Genomic DNA, 20982 nt, shown 5'->3' with positions numbered 1-20982 from the left:
TCGGTGTGGGCGGGCGGGGGGCTCAGCGCGAGCAGGTAGGGGGCTCGGTGTGGGCAGGTGGGCAGGGGGCTCGGCACAAGTGAGTGGGCGGCGGGCTCGGCATGGGCAGGTGGGTGGCGGGCTCTGTGCGGGCAGGGGGCTCGGCGCGGACAGGCAGGCAGGGGTCTCGGCGTGGGCAGGTGGGCAGCGGGCTCTGTGCGGGCGGGCAGGGGGCTCGGCACGGGCAGGTAGGCGGGGGGCTCGGCGTGGGCAGGTGGGCGGCGGGCTCTGTGCGGGCAGGGGGCTCGGCGCGGACAGGCAGGCAGGGGGCTTGCTGCGGGTGGGCGGGCAGAGGGCTCGGCGCGGGCGGGTGGGCAGCGGGCTCGGGGCGGGCAGGAGGCTCGGCGTGGACAGGGGGCTCGGCGCAGGTGGGCGGGCAGGGGGCTTGGTGCGGGCGGCCGAACCGTTGCTGAGTTTTGTGCAGACATTGCAGCAAAGGAGAGTTTTGAGGAGGGATTCGAAGGAGGACAATGAGGTGGCTTTGCCGATGTTTACAGGGAGCTTCTCCCAGGTGCGAGGGGCAGCCAGGGAGGAAACACAAAGGTGCTTGTTTGACGATGTGACAAGGGGGTTCATGCACGTACACACACACACACTCCAGCCAGCTCATTACAGTATTTGCATTTACTTCTAATTTCATGCTCCCTTTCCTTCAGCGTTTTCTCCGTTTCTGTTTCCCCCGAAGCTGGGAAGCAGCGGGGGGCGAGGCAGTCTCTGCCTGGTGTGTAATGAAGTGTCAGGGCTGGAGCGACTCATGGAGGCCACGCAGGATGGAGCAGGCGAGCGTTCGGCGAGCGCGATGCGAGGTGGGAAATCACAGAGCTCTGCGCCGGTTCCTGGGCGAGCGGGCAGCGTATAGAGACTGCCCCGAAGGAAGAGAAGCCCACCTTTGGGAGGGGTTTAGTCTGGCCAGGGCCAGGCTCATCGCTAGGAGCAGAGGAGCGTAAAGCGAGGGGGAAGGGGATGTGCGTGGCTGGGGAAGAACGGCAAGATGGAAAGGCTGGAACAGAGTCTGCAACCCCGAGTGGGGCCCAATCCTGCCTGGTTCTGTGCCCTTCCGAGGGGTGCTCAGCACCGCCAGCTTAAATGGGGCCCTGCCTTTTTAACTCTCTGTAAACGAGCTTTCCTAAAGCCAAGGGGCCATAGAAACATTCCCAAGGATTCAAAGAACAAGGAATAGAGCTGGTTGAGTGCCAGCAAGCGGCTCTTCCCCTGCAGGGTCTGGAACCCAGATTGTTGCTAAGAAGCTGAAAGTGCGACTGACTCTAAAGCAAGGGCCGACGGGCTCCCTGGATCCCTCTGTCCCAGCCGGGAGAGACGCTGTAAGTGACGCGTTGGATTTCTCCCAGCGTTAACGTCGAGGGCCCATTGGTAACACAGGCAGGGGCAGGGGTTTGACGAGAACGTGGCTGTTCAGTTCACGGTGTTGCTTTAAATGAGAAGATAAATCGTGTGAGACAGAGACCCCTCGTGGTGTAAATCAGGGTAGTTCTCTTGCACCCGCTGCCGCCAGGCTGCGTTACAGCACCTGAGGATCTGGCCCAGATCCTGGCCTGTGGCCGGGGCCATTTCAGGCTTCCTGAGGCTTTGCTGAGAATCTCTTTCACGGCGTGAATTCTGGATGCAAACGCAGCTCCAGACAGCAGAGGCAGTGCCCATGGGGACAGAGGCGCTGCTAGGAATGGGTAGATCAGAAAAAGAGAAATGAATTTTTCAGGCCACTGGTCTCTGAAAGCGGAGGAATACAAGCTCACCGCGCCGACGGCAAGAGCAGCGATGGAGCCGGAGCTTGGCAAAGCGAGGATGAGTCACCAGGCTGGGGACGGGAGTAGAAACGGGGTCTCTTGGTTCCCTAACCGGGGCAGGGAGGAGGGGGCAAAGCTGGGAGATGTGGGGATTCAGGAGAGCAAAGGGATGTGGATCATTCAAGAACCCCCATATCTGGGTGCCGAGGCTTCCCGCAGGAGTCAGTCCCAGCAGCCTTTGGGGGCGCAGATCTCTGCCGCCCCTAAACCGGGGGTGCAGGAGTCCTGCTTCGCCCCATTGCCATAGCAACTGAGTACCTCCTAATCTTCCGTGTGCTCTCCGGACGCCTCCTGCGAGGCAGGGATGTGCTGCTGCTCTCGCCTTGCCGACAGGGGGTGGGGCAGAGAGACTAAGCGATGTGCCCAAGGTCACACGGGCAGTCTGTGGCAGAGCTGAGAACAGAAGCCAGCTCTGAGTGCCATGGTAGTGCTCTAACCACTGGGCTATCCTTCCCCTGTATCTGGGAAACAGGCGTGGCAAAGGCAGTAACTGCAGAACTCAAATCTTTAGTGTGTCCAGCTGGACTAGTGGACGGAGCACAGGGCTGGTCGTCAGGACTCATGGGTTCTGTTCCTATCTGCCAGTCATTGTGCAGCTGGACAAAGTTATTTCCCTGCTCCGTGCCTCAGTTTCCCCATCTTTCGAATGGGGATAATGACATTCAGCCATTATTGTATTAAATCAAGGGCTTTGAAATCGGAGGATGACAAAGAACTCCTCTGTGTCTGTGCAAAGCCCACCCAGGGGGAGGAAGGGCTAAGAGCTGGGGCACGAACCCCCCAGAGGTAAGTGAGAAAAGCATAAAACTCTCCTGTTCCCCAGCACTAGTTTCCCAAGCCGGGCTGCTTGTGAGGCGTAGAAGTTTATTGTGGTGTCAGCCTGGTTTAATACTCTCTTCTGGCCTGTTCTCTGCTCCCCAGCATTCACTGGCTGCTCCGCCTTCTGCTAGGGGCTAGTTAATCATTGGCCGCTCTACTGTGAGCCCCAGGAAAGGGCTCCGCTCCTTGGCTTGCTCCCAGGAGGCACCTGGCCGGCTGGCCTTCGCTGATGGCAGCCTTCATCCCCTGTGCCTGTGTGAGCTGCAGGCGGGTGCCCTGGGAGAGCTGGGCCAACTGCTGCATGGAAGCTTCTCCTTGCCAGCCCTAGCTAGGGATGGCGCCTCCTCACCGTGCGGGATAGGCACAGGGCTCCCCTGGCGGCCTGGGGCAGGGCTGGGCCGACGCAGGCAGTGACGTTCCAGAAGCCGACTGGGCTTGGGGAGGTTTTCAGAATGCAATGGAAGGAGTTTGTGAAGTTGCAGCTGATCACGGCATCATCAGCGAGTCGTGGTGTCACCCAGCCGCAGGCAGGGCCTAGGCCCAGGGCGCCAGGCACTGCACGCACATCTCACGAGAGGAGTTGGCAATCGAAGTGGAAGCAGGAGGGTGTCCTAGGCAGGTAGAGAGTGGCTGGGGGTGAGGAGCACCCGGTAACAATGGACTGGCCGGGCAGATGGGCCGTTGCAGCCCCAGTCGAAGCGAGAGCCACGTGATCACGTCTGACGGGTGACGGATTAAGCCCCAGATCTGTCACAACATGCCTCTGAAATGGCAGCCCCGTATGCTGGTGCTCGCACTCTGCATTGGCACGCGCCGATCGGGTCGTGAGACGTCGCACCACTTCCACCTGCAAAGGCAGGTTTTTCATTCCACACCCGTATCTGGGGCAATTTCAGAGGCTGAATCAAGGCCGGCCGCATGTGTGGCCCCGAGAGCCCCAAATCGATCGGGCATTGCTGCAAGAAAGCAAAACTAAATGGGTCAACACGGTGGCAAGAGCCAAGTGTGTGCCGGCCCCTGTCGTGGTGGGCACACTCGGCATTCCTGGGCTTCGGGCATGCGCTGCCAGGAATTACGGATGATCGGATCACCGTGCCTGCCTTGCGCCGCTTTCCCCATCCATTAAGTCCCTAGGGAATAGATTTGATTGTGACCGTGTCTAATTATCCTTCACCGTTTCCATTCCATTCAGTTGCTACAGGGTGAGCCAGCCCCCAAACCCTCCAAGCGGCTGGGGCAAAATCCAGCAAACCCACAAGGAACTGTAAGCCAATAAACCGCGGGGTGTGACCTGCTACCGTGGTAACAAAGGGCTCATTCATTTGAACTGATTTTACCAAGGGATATGGGGGATTTGCCATCACCTGACGTCTTCACATGGAGCTTGGGCATTTCTGTCTCAGCCGTGTCCTTGCTCAGCCGCCAGTTCTGGGCTGAAGGCAGGAAGCGCTGGGGCTGTGTTATATGGGAGGTCAGGCAAGAGGCCCGTAATGGTTGCCTCTGGCCTTTACCTCTAGGAGCGACAAGGAAGAGCAAGTTATTGGTGTTATTTCCCAGCCAAGGAGATACGAGCAGGTGCCCACACAGGCCTCGGGATGCGCCGGTGAGCTCTGGTAGCTGCATGGTACGCGGCCAAGGAGGTATTTTTTACTCTGCTGGAATAGGGCAGCAAGGCAAAGGGTTAGCTACTGAGCAGCAAGAATTTCAGAGGCCTGGGCCTGACAGGCTGTAATTTAGTATCTGAGGCACTGGGGGGGAGAAAGTGGCGTGAAGTGAAATCGCAGCGTTGTTGTCTTGGCAGCATTCGAAACACGCTTTCACCTGCTGCTGATTCCCCTCTGGGCTCGAAGGCTGCCGTTCCCCTGAACAAAGAGGTGAGGGGAGTCTGACGGTTCAGTGGGATGATGGTCAGGTCAGTGTGCAGCTGTGAGCACGGCCCAGCCCCCGAACACGCTGCAAACGGGGTGGTAGCTGCTGCACGAGGCTGAAGATGCTTAAAGTGGTCTGGGAGAAATGGGGGGATCTGTCATCATGTGGGAGCTACAGGTCTGGGAAGACAGCGCCGACAGCACGCCCCTCAGTGCCGCGGCTCGAGGAAAACACGGGGTCTGTGGCCGGGCCTGCGACTGCTTCCAGATCACCCCTCCCCCCCAACACACACACACACACACACACACACACACTCTCTCTCTCTCTCTCTCTCTCTCTCTCTCTTCAATCGCTGGCTGTCGGAGGGACGATTGAGCACCATGAATGCCTCATGGTTCCTGGTGCTGGAGACGGCCGTGCTGCCCCTGACTCACTGCACACGCCGTGCTGCCTGGTTTCTCTCGCCCCCTGCTCAAAATCTAGACCTGAAATATCTCCTAAATTACCCCAAATGCCCTGCAGTGTCCGCGGTGACTGAGGCTGAAGCTTTCTGTTTCACACTCTGGAGCGGGGGCTCTCAGCCTCTCCAGACTATTGTACCTCCCCCTCCCCCCCTTCAGGAATCTGACTTCTCCCCAAGTTTCACCTCACAAAGCGACCTGCTTACAAAATCAGACCGACAAATACAAGTGTCCAGCGCACTGTTCCTGAAACATTGCCGACTTTCTCATTTTTACCATCTAATTCTACATATATCGATTGGACTAGAAATATTGTACGTACATTTCAGTGTCTAGTATATGGAGCAGTATGAACAAGTCAGGGTCTGGATGAACTTTTAGTTTGTACTGACTTCGCTAGTGCTTTTTATGGAGCCTGCTGTAAAACTAGGCAAATCTCTAGACGAGTTGCTGTACCCGCGGCAGACCTCTCCGTAGCCCAGGGGTGCGCGTACCCTGCTTGAGAACCGCTGCTCTGGAGGCAGTTGGGGCTAGGGGCTAGGCCTCCAGTGCACCCAGTTCCTCCGTGTGGCACTGACCAGCTGCTTGCCTTTGGTCCAGGTACGTCTCCTGTCAGAGCCTCTGCCTTCCCGTCTGGAGGTAATGGCTCCAGCCTCCCTCCCCGCAGGCCGGGCTCAGTGAAGTGCTTTGCCAGCCTTGCGTTGTTGTTATCAGAGATTCCGAGGCCGAAGGGCCCATTGTGATCCTCTCCTCTGACCTGCTGTGAAACACGGGCCAGAGACCTGCCCCGCAATAATTCCAGAGCAGAGCTTCGAAAAACATCCCGTCTGGATTTAACAACGGCCGGTGATGGAGAATCCACCTGGCCCTGCGTAAATTGTTCCAGTGGTTAATTACTGTCACCATTACAAATGTACGCCTGGTTTCTAGTCTTAGTGTGTCTGGCTTCAGCGTCCAGCCATTGGACCATGCTCGACCTTTCTCAGCTAGACTCCAGAGCCCGACAGTAAATATTCGTTCCCCGTGTAGGTGCTTATAGACTGCGAGCAAGTCAGTTCTTAACCATCTCCTTGTTAAGCTAATTACATTGAGCTCCTGAGTCTGTCACTATCAGGCAGGTTTCCTAATCCTTTAATCATTCCCGTGGCTCTTCTCTGACCCCTCTCCAATCTACCCACATCCTCCTTGAACTGTGGACACCAGAATTGGGCACAGGATTCCAGCAGCAGTTGCACCAGTGCCAAATCTAGAGGTAAAATAACCTCTCTGCTCCTACTCAAGTCTCCTGTTTATGCTCCTGGGATCACATGAGCTCTTTTGGCCACAGCATCACACTGGGAGCTTGTGTTCAGCTGATTATCCACCATGACCCCCAAGTGTTTTCCAGAGTCACTGCTCCCCCGGGTAGAGTCCTCCATCCTGTAAGTGTGACTGACGCTCTTCGTTCCTAGATGTGTACCGTATTAGCCGTAGTAAAACGCATATTGTTTGCTTGCACCCAGCTTACCGAGTGATCCGGATTGCTCTGAATCAGTGATGTGCCCTCTTCATTATTTACCAATCCCCTAGTCTTTGGGCCATCTGCAAACGTCAGTGATGACGTGTGTTTTCTTTCAGGTAAAAATGTTAAAGAGCCGAGGGCGAAGAACCGATCCCCGCGGGACCTCACTGGAAACACGCCCGCTCCATGAGTCCCATTTGGAGACCGATCAGTTAACCAGGTTTTAACCTGTTTAATGTGAGCCAGGTTCATTTTATAGTGTTCTCGTTTTTTAATCAAAATGTCCTATGGCACCAAGTCAAACACCTTACAGAAATCTAAGTCTATTACGGCAAAACGATCACCTTTATCAACAAAAGTTGTAAACTCATTAGAAAACATTATCAAGTTAGTTTGACAGGATCTATTTGCCATAAACCCGTGTTGATTTGCATTAATTACATCACCCTCCTTTAGTTCTTTATTAATTGAGTCCCGTATTGGCCACTCCATTTATCTTGCCTGGGATCGATGTCAGGCTGACAGGCCTATAATTACCCAAGGCATCCCATTTACCCTTTTAGAAATTGGCACAACATTCGCTTTCTTCCAGTCGTCTGGAACTTCCCCAGTGCTCCACGACTTATTGAAAATCAACATTAACGGACCAGTGAGCTCTTCAAAGCTCTTGGATGCAAGTTGTCTGGACCTGCTGATTGAAGAATGTCTGACTTTAGTAGCTTCTGTTTAACATCCTCCAGAGATACTAATGGAATGGAAAGAGTGTTGTTATCACTATATGAAGACACTGCTTCATCTGGCTTTACCCCCAAATACAGAACAGAAATACTTACTGAACACTTCTGCCTTTTCTGCATTATTGATAATTCTACCATTTCCATCTAGTAATGGACCAGTACCATTGTCAGGATTCTTTTTGTTCCTAATATATTCAAAAAACTCCTTCTTGTTGTCCTCAAGTCTGCTGGCCGTAGATGTCGCCTTGTGTCTCTTGGTTTCCCTTATCAATTTTCTACAATGCCTAACTTCTGATTTATATTCATTACTATCAACTTCGCCTTTCTTCCATTTGTTATATATTATTTTTATTCTTTTACGTCTGCCTTCACTTTCCCTCTAACCTAGGTTGTCTTTTTAACCAGCACAGCCTTCTTCCTCGATGGTGGCTTTTTGGTCATCTAGTCAAGTGTTCTTAAACGATTTCCGGTTATTCACATTTTTCGGATTAAATTCTTCCTCCCAGCTGATTTGGCTCACAATCGTTTTCAGCTTTGTGAAATGGGCCCCATTAAAGAACCAAATGTATCTATGTTACTTGTCTAGACTTTATTCGGCTTACACATTATAAATGTGACCGTCATGATCACTTGTGCCTAGGCTACCATTCATTTTTAGGTCTGGGATCCGTGCGTCTTTATCTGTTAGGACAAGGTCTACCACAGAATTCACCCACGTTGGCTGCAGCTCTTTCTGAGTTAGGAGATTGTCAGTTAGAAAGTTTAGAAACTCCATGCATATTTTAGTCCTGGCTGCATGATACCTCCAGCATACGTTGCTCTGACCGATCGCACAGCTCTTCTTCCTACACACTGTAGGTAGGTGTGGAAGGAGCAGACACCAACTAGGACCATCTCTGGTCTCTGTCTGTTAGGACATTGATCCATAAGCAGGCAGGATAATTTTCTTCCAAGATATCAGTGACTCGGAACAGGTGACGTAATTTTTGATGTACAGCCCCCTGGCCTAAGAGTGTGGGGCAGAACGAGCCCGTTGGATCAGACAAATCACTCTAAAGGTGCTAACGATCTAAGAGGATCTGTCAATGCCGCATAGTTGCAAATTACACAGTATTGAAAAACCTGGGGTGGGACACCACCAATGTCCTACGTCCTTGGTGAGTGGGCTGAGCAGGGGCCGAGCTGGGTGTGACGCGGGGGCCTGGAGCCCAGGGAGTGGGAGAGGACTGGGACTCTTGTCTTTCAGAGTGGGAGCCTGCCACTTGCTTGGTGCGTGTGCGTGCAGCGCCTGGGACAGTGGGGCCCTGTTGGCTTATGTATTCTAGCCATATCAATGTTACAGCCGTTTAAAATGAGGTCCTGATAGGTGGGAGTCTGAACCCCGAGAAACCTGTAACCCAGGAACCCCACATTTGCACATTAACTCTACCACCACTTCTGATGTGGCACAATCTGCATCCGTGGGTGCATCTTAGAGCACTTTGGAAAATCGGCACTCAGACATAAAGCTCTGCCTATAGTGCGTGCGTGTGCGTGTGCGTGTGTGTGTGCGTGTGTGTGCGTGTTTCCTTCCTTTCAGCCCCGAGTCAGCTTGGGGCAGTCGATCAGGTATCTCTGAACTCTGTTTGCCCATCTCTGTGCACCATGCCCTGGGCTCACAGCCTTGCTGGATTGCCGCTGGGGCCCTGTCGTGCCAGGGGATGAGCAGCCTCGGAGTGCTCAGCGCCTCTGGAATTCCTCCCCTCCTGGCAGGATCGGGCCCTTGTCCCCGGGGCAGGGGGGAGGAGAGAGCAGGGGAATCCAAATGTCTCTGCCCGCCTGGTGCCTAGGCTTGGCCTGCTGGGAGCTGGCTGTGCTGCTGGGTTTCAGTTTAATCAGCAGGGCCGGGAGCGTCTATTCATTCCCACCGAGGCATTCATCAGTGTCCTAGTAACCTGCCCCCCAGCCCCCTCGCACTCAGGCGCACACGGCTCCATAATGGAAGGAGCCAGGCAATCTCAGCAGCTGAATGGGATTTTGAGCTGTGTAATTATGAGACTATGCCGGTCGAGTTGGAACTCATTAGCCATTATCAGCCATTTCAGCAGCACAATGCCACCACCCCAGGCTGCGCGGCTTCAGTGTCTGGACACGCTGCCGAGGTGCTGGAGGCCGTCCTGCCTCTGACCTCGGCCCTCCCTCGGGCCCCACGCTGCGTAGGGACCCCAAGGGCAGGGCCTGGCGCTGCCAGGGGTGCATTCCCTCGAAATGGCTGCAAAGGAGCCTCTGCCGGCTCCCGGTGTGGGGAGCAACAGGCAATGAATCTAGTCTCCATTCCCCTCTGTATGGGAGAGGCCAGATCCCACGCTGCGCTGCCTGGTCCGAGAGTGCAGGCCCGGTCTGAGGGCACAGGCCCCGCAGCAGGGACCGCACTGCGCTGGCCGGTCCCAGGGTGCAGGCCCCAGTACGGACCCTGCTGCACTGGCCGGTCCGAGAGCGCAGGCCCCGCGCTATGGACTCCGTGGTGCTGGCCCGGTCCGAGATCGCAGGCCCTGCGGTAGATTGAAAGTGCCTGATTGTGCTGCACCCAATGTGAGTGCACAGACTTGGCTGCCCAAACCCTGTGCTGAAGGATCTGGCCCCAGGCCCCCCTGCCCTGACCCCGGCTCTTGGGGCCCCTCTGCCCCAACCCTGGCCCCAGACCCCCCAGCTCTCAGGGACCCCCTGCCCTGACCCCAGCTCTCAGCACTCAGCAAGTGGGGGCTGAGCAGAGCGGTTCTTCGTGTCTGAGTTGGGAAGGAGGCGCTTTGCTCGCTGCCCTGCGCACGCACGGCTCCTGGTACGTTCAGGGCATGGCCACGCTGCCGGCTCGGGCTGGCACTCGGGCTCTAAGCTCCCCCCTCCCCAGGCTTCAGAGCCCGAGTGCCGGCCTGAGCCGCAGCAACATGGCTCTGTCTAAGCGCGGCAGCACCAGCCCAGCGCGTTTGCCAGCCTGGCTCAGTGCTCGCTGCCGGGGCTGTGGAGACGTCCCCCGAGAGAGCCTGCTGCAGACTGGCAGGGTGGGGGGCTGATTTCTAAGGGCTGCCCTCCTCCCCCCCCCACCATGGCTCCATCACCCCAGTACACCTGGGCGCTTGCCGATCAGGAATTCCCGGGTCCATTGGCCCCCTGCGCAGCCAAGTTCTGTGCGTCCCCATATGCTTGATGTGGCCAGTTTGGGGCGCCCTGCAGCTGTTCTACCAGCCAGGTGGGGCAGAGCCATTGAGTGCAGGTGTCGCAGGGTGCTGCCCCCCAGGGGGAGGCAGGGAGATCGGAGCCTGGGGCTCCGGTTTGCTCCTTTGCTCTCGGTGAGGCCCCAAAGGCCAGGAATAGCTGGGATACGATGCACCTTGACCCCCTTTGATAGCCTGGGGGATGGGGCCATGCAAGGGTCGGGAGTAGCGGGCCGGGGATGACGTAGCCCCCAAGCTGGTTATAGTGCACGAGGGGGGACCTGTAACTGGGGCAGGCTGTGCCCTGCTTGCTAGCCGGAGCTGCAGTGATTGCAGTGGGGCAGATGTGACTCATTAGATGCCACCTTGTTTGGCAGGGAGGTGAGAGTAGCCAGGGGAGCTGGAGTTCGTGTAGTGTTACCCAGGAGTGCCCTCACTGCCGGGGAGACACTGACCCTCAGGGATCGTGGGAGGTTTCCTGGCATTGGGTGCGGGCTTCTCCGCGGGCAGACACACAGCGGCCATCTCTGCACCAGGAGCCAGCCAGCCTTCCCTGTCCCCCTAATCCCCAGTGGGGTGTTTAAAGGGCTCCCGAGACAAAGGGCCCGGTCCTGGCTTAGGTGCGTACCTACCGCTCCTGCCGGTGGGACTGGGCTCTTAGGGTAGGGTCGCTCCTCTCTACCCACAGTTCTAGCTCAGCAGGACCTGTCTGGCGCTTCCTTCTCCAGGGTGTGTGTGTGTGTGTGTGTCAGTCACACCAAAATGGTGGCCGTATTAATTGATGCAGTGGCTAGTGACAAATAATTTGCATGCAGAAGGCCTTTCCCGCCAGACTGTAGCAGCTCACTGGGGGTCCGATTTTGGGCCTAGCAAAGATGATTTTGTCTGTGTAGCCCCCTGGTTCTCCGGGCAGTGCTGAGAACGGACACCCCCCTTCTCTGCGTTGTGTGTGTCTCAGCCAGAGCCAGGCTGGGTGGGTGTTTGTCTGTCGCTGCCCCTCATTCCCACACCCTCCTGACACCTGGGAATGAATCAGCGCAGCCTCCGGACTTCAGGCTTGCAGCTCCCCTGGGAGTTCTGGCTGGCTCTGAGCCCCACGGCTTTTGTGGGTGAAACCTGACTCCGGAAGAAACAATGGGGTTTGTGTTAGTGTCTCCTGCGTGGGAAACTTGAAACGCGGTTTATTTTCCAAACCGACGTTTCTGGGAGCTGCTTTGATACCACTGAAAACAAACCTAGGGCAGTGGGCTGGGTCTGTGGGGGTGGAGGGGGGGAGCGCAGGGCTCCAAAAGACCACAGTGTGTGTGGGGGAAGGGAAAGGCTTCCATTGACTGGCTGCCAGCCTCAGGTGCAGACGTTGCAGGGGTCCAGGTGGCTCTCGTTCCAGGTGAGGCTGAGAGCAAGGTGTGAGGTGACTCGGGTTTTGTGCCGTGGTGAGCAAGGTGTGACGTGGCTCTCGGCTGCAGATGGGCACGTTGGGGGGTTCAGAAACCTCCGTGGCTCCGTGCGTTTGGGTCTCTGCAGACGCTGGATCTTTGCTGGGACGGCGTTCCAGGGCTTTGTGCACATACAGTGGGCACTGGGCAGCTGTCGCTGGTCCTGAGCCGTTCATTGCTTTGGTGGCAGCGACGTCATCCCTCCCACCCAGAGAGCAGCGTGTGTGTCTGCGCGGGGAGAGGAGGGGCTGCCCTGTCCTGCCCACCCTACATTCAATGCCATTGAAGGGCACAGATTAAAAACTAATACGTGGCAATGCTTTTGCACCCGGCCCACAAGGAGCCTGTGGAACTTGCTGCTGCAAGATCTCACTGAGGCCAAGAGCCAAGCGCCGGCCATTGGCCTGGATAATGGGTGTGACGTGACATTCCACATTCCTTACGGACATATGCTGATGATATGAACATGACATAACTGAGAGAGACTTTTATGCCAGGTGGCTCCTGTGAGATGTCCTTGGAAAGGTTCTGATTTACTGAATGCTCCTCCTCTCCATGGCGTGTCTGCCCAAGAAGAAAAACTGAAGGCAAGGGAGAGTCCAGCCTGAGACGGGGTCTAGTCTGAAAAGGAATAGAACTGGAACTGTGAACCACAGAAACTTTGCAACCTGCCCACAACAATATCTAGGGCAGGGGTTCTCAGACTTTTGTCCTGGTGACCCCTTTCACATAGCAAGCCTCTGATTGTACCCCCCCCCCTTATACATTAAAAACACTTTTTAATATATTTAACACCATTATAAATGCTGGAGGCAAAGCGGGGTGTGGGGTGGGGGCTGACAGCTCATGATCCCCCATGTAATAACCTCACAGCCCCCTGAGGGGTCCCAACCCCCAGTTTGAGAACCCCTGGTCTAGGGTGAGAAATACTATTTGTAACTGATTTCTTTAGTGAAACTAGCTTAGTTTGCCTGTTTGATTTCATTTGCTTAGTAATCGGCTTTGTTCTGTTTGTTACCCCTTTTATCACTTAAAATCTGCCTTTTATAGTAAATAAAATTTGTTTTATTTATTATTAAACCCAGTTTCTGTAATTTCTAACTGGGGGGAGGGGCAAGAAGTGTGCACACCTCTCTCCACCTTGAGGGAGGGGGTGAATTTCATAGTATCTCTTTGGGTCTGCACTCCAAGGGAGCTGGACATCTCAGTGCTGGAGCAAGTCCCTGAAGCTGAGTGTGCCCAAAGCTGCTCTGTGGCTGGGGGTGGCCCAGCCTGTGTGTGGGTTAGAGGAGGTTTTTAGAGCCTGGCTCAGCCAGACAGGTTAAGGGGGCCCAGGCTGGCAGAACAGGTAGACTCAGGGGTATCTCAGCACATCAGGCAGCTTCCCCAGGGGTCCAACGCGTCACAGTGGGAACAGCCAAAGACAGACTAACAGCTGGGGTGTTGAGAAGGGCTGTAAACCCCCCTGCTTTGGGGCATGAACTGACCATTAACAACTGGCCATTTGCAGGGTCCTCGCCCCTTCCTGGCCAGCAGCTGGTGCTGGCTGGTGTCAGAGCCAGGAGTGCTGCCTGTTTCCATGTCCATGGAGAAGCCCGGTTCAATCTAGCTGTCGTCTGGCACCTGCCTGTCTCTGGGGGAGCTCAGCCCTCCCCGGGCGCTGGCTGCGGGAGCCCAGGGCTCCGACCCTGCCGTACATCCGCCCCCGTTCGCTGACCGTCCCTTCTTCTCTCCTCAGGGAGCTGAACGGGAACAACATCACCCGGATCAACAGGAACGACTTCTCGGGGTTGAAGCAGCTGCGTGTCCTGTGAGTCCCCTGGCCCGAGCGCTAGCAGTGTCTGTGCCGGGGGTGGGGGGGCTGCCTGGGGGGGAGAGGCCTGCCCGGGCCGGGGCTGACCCAGATGGGACTCTGCCTTGAGAGGCTGGTGCTGCTAAATCCCAGGCTAAGAGAGCACTGGAGCAAGCGGGGGAGGGGAACCCGGGCTCACCATAGGGCCCCTGCTGTCGGAAACACGGTTTAAAGGGGGGGGGGGCAGAGGTCATTGGCCTCCTTGGTGGCTTGGGCTGGGAGGCAGGCGACTCCTCTGACGGTAAAGGGGGCTGGGATGAAAGGAACAGTGAGCGTGTGCCTGAGGGTCCTGCTCCACATGACTGACCGGGCCACACCCCGGGGTCTGCTGCCTGGACCCCAGTATCCCAGAGGGACTTGGGCCCTCGCCCTCCGGCTGGCTCACTGCCGGCAAGGCCTGCGTGCCTTGGAAATGGAAATGGATGCTGCTGGGAGCCAGGCCCGAGCTCTTAGCCGGGAGCTGCTCCGACGGCGCTGAACACCAACGCGGTGCCGAGGAGGAGACGTGTGACACCCGTGGGCTAGGGGGCTCCCGGCTCAGTGACCTGGGAGCCCGGCACCATGGCGGGTGCTGGAGGGTGGCCGCGAGTGGCCTAGCTGGGACGTCTGAACAAAGCAGCCCTTTCCCTGGCTAGCTCCCAGCGACGCTGACGGGAGGTGGCCGGGGTCCCTATGACAGTGGCCCCTGCTCCAAGGGAGCATGGCAGGGCCTCGGCCCCCCCTGACATGGGCCATTGCACCCCTGGAATGAGCATGCCTTGCCCAGCCAGTCCCCAGGCTCTGGTGCGGGGGCTTCCCGTGGATTCCTGGCGAGTGAGCGCGCTGCCCCCGTGCGTCTCGGCTCTGACCTGTTCTCTCTGCCTCCCTTTTCCAGGCAGCTGATGGAAAACCAGATCAACGCGGTGGAGCGGGGAGCATTTGACGACATGAAGGAGCTGGAGCGGCTGTGAGTGCCTGGGCGCTGCGGGACAGGGAGGGGGAGAGGGGAATGGCCGCTATTGCTGCAGACAGCAGAAGGGTCGGTGGTCCCGCGAGCTGCTGGGGGGGCCAGTGGCTGTGCTATCGCGTGGGGGGGATTTGGGTGCAGCCCACTGCTCTCCCTGTGCTGGCAGGGCCTGGCACTACACTCATGCCCTGGAGAAGAGAGAGCACCTGACTGCTCTGAGCAGCCTGAGCAAAGACCCTTGTGGGGATGGGAGGGGCTAAAGAGAATGGGGTGGGGGTCTGGAGCAGACCCTGGTCCATCCCTGCTCTCCAGTACAGGTCAGGTGCCAGCAGGATAATCTGTGGGGCAGGACTCCTGTGGGAGTGGTTGAAGTCAGACCCCGTTTGAGAGCAGGGCATGGCAGTGTCTCGGCGGGGTGCGGTGCCGGGGGACGGGCCCTGCTCTCTCGCTAACACAGACAGATGGCTGGAGGACAAACCGTTTTATACCCCAGCCGCGGAGCTGCCCGCCGTTTGCACTCAGACGCGTCCCAATCTGCTCCTTTTCCCTCGGGGATCCAAATAACTCCTCAGCGATGTGCTTAACGCGTCTGCGTGCCAATCAGCCACGAGCGCAGCTGGGACCTCGCCTAGCAGCTCCTTCAGTGCACTGCAAAGCCTGCACCAGCAGGTAGGTCAGCAGACACCCGGAAGAGAGGGACCCAGCCGCTGTCTTCCGGGAAGCAGAGTCAGGCCTGCTCAGGGCTGGACTGGGCAGCCTCCAAGGCGCACACGCGCGTGCTGATGACTCAGGAGCGGACGTTCATCTCGAATCAGAACTGACTCATGTTCCCGCAGGGCGCCGGGCTGCAGAGTGGGGCCTGCGGCTCAGTGGGGGCGCTGTCCCCTCGTGGCGTCCGCCTGCACAGAAAGAAAACCCCGCGGCAGCGTGGCTCAGCCTCAGAGCCTGGGTCGACTCACTACAGGGCTAAATATCAGAGGGGTAGCCGTGTTAGTCTGAATCTGTAAAAAGCAACAGAGGGTCCTGTGGCACCTTTGAGACTAACAGAAGTACTGGGAGCATAAGCTTTCGTGGGTAAGAACCTCACTTCTTCCCTTGCATCTGAAGAAGTGAGGTTCTTACCCACGAAAGCTTATGCTCCCAATACTTCTGTTAGTCTCAAAGGTGCCACAGGACCCTCTGTTGCTTTTTACAGATTCAGACTAACACGGCTACCCCTCTGATACTTGACACCATGCAAGGCACTGCATTTAGCCGTATGGAATGGAAATCTATCAACCTCATGAAGAAACTTGCACAAATACAGACAGAGATCATCTTCCTTTCCAAATGCAAACGGATGGACATCATACCAAATGGACTGAAGGTGAAAAATCCATTGCTATCTACATACTGCACAGACCACAGTGAGAGATTATGCCATACATTATCAAAGAAACTGAGGAACCACCTGATCAGCATCCTATACAGCAAACAGAAAAACATCAAGAAAGAGCTCTCCAACCTGGAGACTTTCATAAATAACCAACCCTCCACACAAATGGACTTTACTAAAATAAGACAGGAGATCTACATTACACACCTCACCTCTCTACAAAGGAAAAAGGACCGTAAGCTGTCTAAAATCCTACCTGCCACATGGGGCCACAACAGGGGTACCCCGAACTCACCCAGCAATATCGTCAATTTATCCAGCTACACACTCAACCCAGCAGAAGAGTCTGTCCTATCTCGGGGACTCTCCTTTTGCCCCAGCACCCCCACGAACATGATACAGTTCTGTGGTGATCTGGAAGCCTACTTTCGCCGCCTCCGACTCAAAGAATACTTTCATGATAACGCTGAACAGCGCACTGATACACAGATACCCTCCCACCAACAACACAGGAAGAAGAACTCCACATGGACTCCTCCTGAGGGTCGAAATGACAGTCTGGACCTATACATAGAATGCTTCCGCCGACGTGCACAGGCAGAAATTGTGGAAAAACAACATCGCTTGCCTCATAACCTAAGTCGTGCAGAACGCAATGCCATCCACAGCCTCAGAAACCACCCTGACATTATCATCAAAGAGGCTGATAAAGGAGGTGCTGTTGTCATCATGAACAGGTCTGACTACCAGAAGGAGGCTGCCAGACAACTCTCCAATACCAAATTCTACAGGCCGCTTTCCTCAGATCCCACTGAGGAATACACTAAGAAACTGCACCATCTACTCAGGACACTCCCTACACTAACACAGGAACAAATCAACATACCCTTAGAGCCCCGACCGGGGTTATTCTATCTACTACCTAAGATCCACAAACCTGGAAATCCTGGACGCCCCATCATCTCGGGCATTGGCACTCTCACTGAAGGACTGTCTGGATATGTGGACTCCCTACTCAGACCCTACGCCACCAGCACTCCCAGCTATCTCCGTGACACCACAGATTTCCTGAGAAAACTACAATGCATTGGTGACCTCCCAGAAAACACCATCCTAGCCACCATGGATGTAGAGGCTCTCTACACAAACATCCCACATACAGATGGAATACAAGCTGTCAGGAACAGTATCCCTGATGATGACACAGCACAACTTATTGCTGAGCTCTGTGACTTTATCCTCACGCACAATTATTTCAAATTTGGTGACAATATATACCTCCAGACCAGTGGCACCGCTATGGGCACCCGCATGGCCCCACAATATGCCAACATTTTTATGGCTGACCTGGAACAACGCTTCCTCAGCTCTCGTCCACTCATGCCCCTTCTCTACCTACGCTATATTGATGACATCTTCATCATCTGGACCCATGGGAAGGAGGCCCTGGAAGAATTCCACCATGCTTTCAACAGCTTCCACCCCACCATCAACCTCAGCCTGGACCAATCTACACGGGAGGTCCACTTCCTGGACACCACCGTACAAATAAGCGATGGCCACATTAACACCACCCTATACCGAAAACCCACCGACCGCTACGCCTACCTTCATGCCTCCAGCTTCCACCCCGGTCACACCACACGATCCATCGTCTACAGCCAAGCACTGAGGTACAATCGCATCTGCTCCAACCCCTCAGACAGAGACCAACACCTACAAGATCTTCACCAAGCATTCTCAAAACTACGATACCCACACAAGGAAATAAAGAAACAAATCAACAGAGCCAGACGTGTACCCAGAAGACTCCTGCTACAAGACAGGCCCAGAAGAGAAACCAACAGAACTCCACTGGCCATCACCTACAGTCCTCAGCTTAAACCTCTCCAACGCATCATCAGTGATCTACAACCCATCCTGGACAATGATCCCTCACTTTCACAGACCTTGGGAGGCAGGCCAGTCCTCGCCCACAGACAACCTGCCAACCTTAAGCATATTCTCACCAGCAACCACGCACCGCACCATAACAACTCTAACTCAGGAACCAACCCATGCAACAAACCTCGATGCCAACTCTGCCCACATATCTACACCAGCAACACCATCACTGGACCTAACCAGATCAGCTACAACATCACCGGCTCATTCACCTGCACGTCCACCAATGTTATATATGCCATCATATGCCAGCAATGCCCCTCTGCTATGTACATTGGCCAAACTGGACAGTCACTACGCAAGAGGATAAATGGACACAAGTCAGATATCAGGAATGGCAATATACAAAAACCTGTAGGAGAACACTTCAACCTCCCTGGCCACACAATAGCAGATGTAAAGGTAGCCATCTTACAGCAAAAAAACTTCAGGACCAGACTCCAAAGAGAAACTGCTGAGCTCCAGTTCATTTGCAAATTTGACACCATCAGATCAGGATTAAACAAAGACTGTGAATGGCTATCCAACTACAGAAACAGTTTCTCCTCCCTTGGTGTTCACACCTCAACTGCTAGCAGAGCACCTCACCCTCCCTGATTGAACTAACCTCGTTATCTCCACACTGATATATACCTGCCTCTGGAGATTTCCATTACTTGCATCTGAAGAAGTGAGGTTCTTACCCACGAAAGCTTATGCTCCCAGTACTTCTGTTAGTCTCAAAGGTGCCACAGGACCCTCTGTTGCTTTTTACAGGGCTAAAAATAACAGCGTGGACCTTCCTGCTTGGGCTGAACCTCGGGCTCTGAGACCTCCCGCTTTCGGGTTCCAGAGCCCTGGCCCCAGCCCGAGTGGGAACGTCCGCACTGCTATTTTTAGCCCCGTAGTGTGGGCCTACGTCAGCTGATCTGGGCTCTGAGACTTCGCGGTGCAGACCTAACTGAGGGCTGAACCCAGTGTCACAGTGGAGTGGTCTCCTTCACTTTCTGTCCTAAACTGCAATGTTGCTGTGTGCTTTTTAAACAGCTGCTTGTCTTGCCCAGAGGTGGCTGCATTTAACGGTGGAGGAAATCCGATACAACCAATACTAATATTGTGTATGTAACGTACTGCGAACGAGGGCGATACCCGTTCTAGTTCAGTCGTTGCTAAATGAAGAGAGTCTGCAAACTGAGAACCTGCCTCGTCCAAGCCAATGGGGCAGCGGGTTACCAGGCAAAGCCGCAGCTGATACTGTCTGTGCAATCCTCTGTAAGAGGCCCCAGCTCTGAGCCTGGGCCGCACAGGGAGAGCAATTAACCGTCGGAGCAGTTTACCAAGAGCTGTGGTGGATTCTCCAGCACTGGCCATTTTAAAATCAAGCTGGGATGTTTTGCTGAACAATATGCTTTTGGTCAGGAGTCAGTGGGCTGGAGCAGGGTGTACAGTGGGGGGCTGAGAGCCATTGAACCAGACGGGAACCCCTGGATATAGTGGAAACCACTTCCAGCCAGGGGGTGCGGCAGCCCCCCATACCCCTAGACCCAGCACCTGTGTTAGGAGTTAGTGTGGACGTTCTATTGTTGGTGCTATCCAGGGGTCAGACTAGGTCAGTGGTTCTCAACCTGTTGGCCATTGCGAGCCGCCTGTGGAGAGCTCTGTGTTACATAGGCCGCATCCACACAATAGATATCCTGCCTGTATGGCCCTGCAGATGTCACATGGGCTGCAGCGCTGTGCTGATTGGGCCGTGGGTTGAGAACCACTGGACCGATCACCATGGTCTGCTTTAGACACATCACTGCAATGCTCCTGTGTGGCCGCTGCTCTCGCACTGAAACCAGTGTCCAGGCAAGGTAACAAAGTCAGTTTCTAAACCAGTTCCGTTAAACCAGGGCGACTTCTGTGCATAGACAAGGCCCCCGCTCAGCCGTTGTGCACCACCAGGACATCTCAGCAAAGGGGTGGGGGGGCGTGTAACTCCCGCAGCAGGGAGTAAGGCTTCATGCTGTCGACTCAGAGGAAAGCCGCAGCAAAGGGTAGGGGTGAGCGCTGGTGGGTAGGAAGTACAGAGCGTGGAGGTCTGGGGCTTTGGTGAAGAAGGAGCCGAGCAGAGGTTGAGCGACAGGCTGAATTTAACTGCCCTTTGCTGGAGTCCGCTAGAGCTGGCAGGAGACCGCCTTGCCTTGGGCTGCGCTGCACCAAAGCTCGGGCCTGACTGTTCTGACCACGATTTCAGTGCGAGCTGCTGAAAATCAGGCCACATACTTAGGTACCTAAAGGTGGACTTAGGAGTTCAACTTCCGGGGCCCATTGTCAAAAATCTCTTAGTGCCTAGAGACTCCTGGGCAGGGTGTCCCACACACCCCTCGGCTAGCTATGGACTAAGAAGACTAACCGTTAAGGAGACGGGTGGTTCTCAGTGGAGAGAATGTGAGGAACGCCCTGATTTTGGCCCAGTAACACTGTAGTTACCCTGTAAGGGGAAGGCTAATGTCTATGAGAGACCCTGTATGGGCCCCCAGCATTCCTCTCTCACTGGAGCCATCCCTGCATCCAGTCCCCGGGGTTCGGAGCCAGGCACTGCGGCTCCTTGTTGGGCTGGGATCATTGCCTTCCTCCTTGAAAAGGTGACTCCCTGTAACCCTTTCTCTCCCTTTCCCCAGACGGCTGAATCGGAACCAGCTGCACACACTGCCGGAGCTTCTGTTCCAGAACAACCAGGCCCTGTCGCGACTGTGAGTACCTTTCTTATCGCGCGAGGTTCCGTCCTCTGCCTTTGGACGGCTCAGACAGCGAGGGGGCCCCGGCTCGCCACACAGAGCCGGGCGTGTCGGCGTGGCGACCTCTCCCGGTGGGAATGCAGCACAGTTCTAGGGTTAGATCCAGTGTTCTCAGCTGCTGCACTGGGGTTAACTGGGGTTTTATCCGAAGGGGAACTAACTGGGATGCGAGGAAACCTGTTTAATTGGAGTGACGTAAATTCATTACCCGACGTCTGCAGTATGAAAAGAAATCAGCCGTGGAA

General features: G+C 55.5%; 1 protein-coding gene across 1 annotated transcript in view; it reads left to right on the top strand.

Moving 5' to 3' along the window:
- Positions 1 to 20982, top strand: part of LOC117880596 (slit homolog 1 protein-like) — an 89065-nt gene that overhangs the window by 9520 nt on the left and 58563 nt on the right. The window contains exons 2-4 of the mRNA XM_034776879.1: positions 13597 to 13668; positions 14585 to 14656; positions 20621 to 20692. Of these exons, the coding sequence (XP_034632770.1) occupies positions 13597 to 13668; positions 14585 to 14656; positions 20621 to 20692 (216 nt within the window). The remainder of the gene's footprint in view (positions 1 to 13596; positions 13669 to 14584; positions 14657 to 20620; positions 20693 to 20982) is intronic.

The sequence above is a fragment of the Trachemys scripta genome, chromosome 7, assembly GCF_013100865.1.
Source record: "Trachemys scripta elegans isolate TJP31775 chromosome 7, CAS_Tse_1.0, whole genome shotgun sequence".
Classification (NCBI taxonomy): domain Eukaryota; kingdom Metazoa; phylum Chordata; order Testudines; family Emydidae; genus Trachemys; species Trachemys scripta.
Note: the sequence above shows the minus strand (reverse complement) of the source record. Positions and strands in the feature narration are given on the sequence as shown.